Source organism: Magnolia sinica, chromosome 13, assembly GCF_029962835.1.
Source record: "Magnolia sinica isolate HGM2019 chromosome 13, MsV1, whole genome shotgun sequence".
Classification (NCBI taxonomy): Eukaryota; Viridiplantae; Streptophyta; class Magnoliopsida; order Magnoliales; family Magnoliaceae; genus Magnolia; species Magnolia sinica.
This window is the reverse complement of record NC_080585.1, coordinates 31,749,654-31,753,918: the sequence shown is the minus strand read 5'-3', so window position 1 is coordinate 31,753,918 and position 4,265 is coordinate 31,749,654. Positions and strand designations below refer to the sequence as shown.

At 48.3% G+C, this 4,265-nt stretch overlaps 1 protein-coding gene across 1 annotated transcript; it reads left to right on the top strand.

The window, feature by feature from the left end:
• The first annotated feature begins 996 nt into the window (after positions 1–996).
• On the top strand, positions 997–4,046 carry LOC131223466 (pentatricopeptide repeat-containing protein At3g57430, chloroplastic-like). Its single transcript, XM_058218891.1, has one exon. It carries the CDS (start codon positions 1,070–1,072, stop codon positions 3,713–3,715), a length of 2,646 nt encoding a protein of 881 aa, XP_058074874.1. The 5' UTR covers positions 997–1,069; the 3' UTR covers positions 3,716–4,046.
• The last annotated feature ends 219 nt before the right edge of the window (positions 4,047–4,265 follow it).

Below are 4,265 nucleotides of genomic sequence, written 5' to 3'. Positions count from 1 at the left end.
CCGATTTAGGGGCATGTAGAACCAAACCAAACCGTGGACCCGAAACGTGGAACCGATCCGTTGAACCGTGGCCCAGAACCGAGGATCTGAACCTTGGATCCGAACTGTTGATCCCAACCAGATACACGTGTGCAAAATCTAAGCCAGTTAGGTGTTCCCCACTATTTGGTCGCATTTTCTTGAAAAAAAAAAAAAAACTCAGTAACAATCTTGTGTACCTCACGTGCACAATAAATATGGATAATTGGCCAATCTCATCCCAACCACCCATTTGTTCCGTGACAGGTGGGTCCCACACGATAGTCAGATGTTCATGGCTTTTCAGACAGAACAGCTACAGGCTGGAGCGTCTCGTGAACGAATCCGATCAATCATATGTGCCTCATTTCCACATGTGAGTTTCTCGAGTGTACTTAGTGCGCATGTGAGTTTAAAGTTCCAATAAAGGCCTTTCAAAATTCAAACCACGAACCCATTTACGCGCGGAGGGAACTCAAAATTACACAGAGAAGATGTAAAGTAACCATCAGATCTCTCGCATGTTTTCTATGTTAGCACGTGTGTGAGCATTCAAATAGCAAAAGTACACCCAAGCGGTGCATTTCTTGGATCAGCAGGTCCCTAATAGTTTTCTATTAGTTTTTTTTGAGACAGTGGTGACATGGACCAATCAAGACCGGGCAATCATGGAATCCTTGTTTAGCAAATAACAGAGGATACCGACTCATATTTTAAACTTCACATTCTTTCCGAAACTTGACATAGAACGGTCAAAATCCCTACTAAATACCTGGGACTTGATTGTGGGGGTGGGGGGCAATACCATCATATAACCGGTGGAAAAGCTCTGTGGACCCGCACCATGACGTATGTGTTTTATCCGGGCCATCCGTCCATTCTGCCAGTTAATGCTAAAATAACCCGGACGGGGTGGATAAAACAAATACATCATGATGGGGCGCACAGCTTTTCCAGCACCGCCCAATAGGAGGCCCGATTCATATCACTTCCCCCTGGGATTGCACGTCGCAGGAGAGCTTATCTTCCCACCAATGGTCGTAACTAACCAATGATAATGTCGACCGTTCTCCCTCCCTCTCTTCCTCTCTCCCCTCCCTCTTCCCGCCAAAACCAACTACCTTCCTTCCAAAACCGCCCTTTCCAATTTCCTCCGTCCATCACCTCCAAACCACCAACCCCACCCTCATCATGGATAGAGACCCTCCGCTCCCACACCCGATCCAACCGTTTCCAAGAAGCTCTCTCTGTTTACATGGAAATGATCTCCGCCGGCATCCCGCCCGACAACTTCGCCTTCCCTGCAGCCCTCAAATCCGCCACAGGTCTCCACGACCTGAATTCCGGGAAGCAGCTCCATGCCGCCGCTGTCAAATACGGCTACAGTTCATCCTCCGTCACCGTTGCCAACACCCTCCTCTCAATGTATGGAAAATGCGGTGATCTTGGGGATGTCTACCAGGTGTTCGATAGAATTCCTCACAGAGACCAAATTTCTTGGAATTCGATGATTGCGGCATTATGCCAGTCTGAGGAGTGGGGCCTTGCATTGGAGGCATTCCGTGTCATGCAGGTGGAGCAGGTGGAGCCCAGCTCGTTCACACTCGTCAGTGTTGCCCTCGCTTGCTCGCATTTGAACGGTTGGGATGGGGTGCGGCTCGGAAAACAAATTCATGGGTATGGGCTGCGGACCGGTTATTTCTACTCTGATGATCGGACATTCACAAGCAATGCTCTGATGGCAATGTATGCTAAGTTGGGAAGAGTGGATGATTCATGCACAGTGTTCGAGCGGTTTGATAAGCGGGACTTGGTTTCTTGGAACACGATGATTAGTTCATACACTCAGAATGATCGTTTCGTGGAAGCATTAGCTCTCCTACGTCACATGACGCTCGCTGGGGTCAAGCCAGATGGGGTCACGATTGCGAGCGTGCTGCCAGCTTGCTCCCATTTGGAGATGTTAGATTTTGGGAAGGAAATCCATGCCTTTGCCCTGAGGAACGATAGCCTCTTTGAAAATTCTTATGTGGGCAGTGCGCTAGTTGACATGTATTGTAATTGTGGGCGAGTTGAGAGTGGTCGTCTGGTGTTTGATAGGATTTCAGAATGGAGGGTTGGGCTTTGGAATGCTATGATCAGTGGGTATGCACAAAATGAGCTTGACAAGGAGGCTCTGAGGCTCTTCATTCAGATGGAAGCGGTTGCAGGTCTTTGTCCAAATCCCACGACGATGGCAAGCGTGCTGCCTGCTTGTGTGCGCTGCGAAGCATTCTCCCGTAAAGAAGATATCCACGGGTATGTGCTGAAGCGGGGCTTTGAGGGCGATCGGTATGTGCAGAATGCTCTCATGGACATGTACTCTAGAGTGGGGAAATTGGAAGTTTCACAAAAGATCTTCCAAGGGATGGATGATAGAGATTTGGTTTCATGGAACACAATGATCACGGGGTATGTTATAAATGGGCGTCATGACGATGCGCTTCATCTGCTAAGCGAAATGCAGGTAGCAATAAAAGCAAAGGAAGAAGGCAGTGGCATTGGCAATAAGGTTCCATATAAGCCGAATTCGATAACACTCATGACTGTTCTTCCTGGATGTGCAGTGCTAGCGGCCCTCGCAAAGGGGAAAGAGATCCATGCATATGCCATTCGACATGAATTAGTCTCTGATGTCACGGTGGGGAGTGCTCTGGTCGACATGTATGCGAAGAGCGGCTGCCTAGTGTTATCAAGGAGGGTGTTTGATCGGATGCCCAAACGAAATGTAATCACATGGAACGTCCTCATCATGGCTTATGGGATGCATGGGCATGGAGAGGAAGCGGTAGAGCTATTCAAGGACATGGCGACTAAGGAAGAAGTGAAGCCTAATGAGGTCACATACATTGCACTCTTTGCCGCCTGCAGCCACTCTGGGATGGTGAGCCAAGGGCTAGAGATGTTCTCCAGGATGAAAGAGGACAACGGCATCGAACCTACACCAGACCACTACGCGTGCATTGTGGATCTACTCGGCCGGGCAGGGAAACTGGAGGAGGCCCACCAGCTCATCACGACCATGCCCTCTGGCACCTGTCGAGCAGGGGCATGGAGTAGCTTGCTTGGGGCATGTCGAATACATGGAGACGTAGAACTTGGGAAGATCGCAGCCGAAAACCTCCTACAATTAGAGCCGAATGTGGCTAGCCACTACGTGCTCCTCTCGAACATATACGCATCAGCTGGGCTTTGGGCTGAGGCAACGGAGGTGAGGAAGAACATGAAGGAAAGTGGAGTGAAGAAAGAGCCCGGGTGCAGTTGGATCGAGGCTGGGGACAAGGTGCACAAGTTCATAGCTGGGGATGGGTCCCATCCGCAAAGTGCTGAGCTCCATGGGCTTCTTGAGGAGTTATCGGAGAGGATGAAAAAGGAAGGTTATGTGCCAGACACTTCGTGTGTCCTTCACAATGTAGGGGAGGAGGAGAAAGAGTCGCTGTTGTGCGGACACAGCGAGAGGTTGGCCATCGCATTCGGCATTCTTAACACCCCTCCAGGTGCAATGATTCGGGTCACCAAGAACCTTAGAGTCTGCAATGATTGTCATGTGGCCACCAAGTACATTTCAAAGATCGTGGGGCGGGAGATCATGGTTAGGGACGTGCGACGGTTCCACCATTTCAAGGATGGATCATGTACATGTGGAGATTACTGGTGAGCTATGATCACTTGAATAGAAATGCATATTGGAAATGATGAAGGTATGGATTTTACATGAGTAGATGATCGCTTGACAGACACTTATTGCATGATACTTGTTACATGGCGTATGGATCAGTCGATCTAGAACATCCATCTCATTAGCCCAGGTTTGAAATTTGCATTGAGGGGTGGTGTTGGACATTATAGAGGTGGCCTTCAAATGGAAGTAAAATATGTAAATGGTTAGACTTAAACATTCAATAGAGAAAAAGCGATGGCTATGATTTTCTGTTCAATTTGATCCATGTAAACTTTCATGGAAGACAATGAATGGTTAGGATTCTAGATCTAGGGTAATGAAATGCATACATATGCAATATTATCAAACCGAAAAACCACAATCAGGAATGGAGATCAAGCACAGACCTTAGCCATGATAATCGAATGATGCACAAAACCCATTTAGATGCTTGAGATTTGATCACCAGTCCACTCTGCTGTGTAGACACCCTTGGCCCACCTTCTCCCCAATTCTCTCTCCTATTTGTGTGCTATAGATAAGCAGC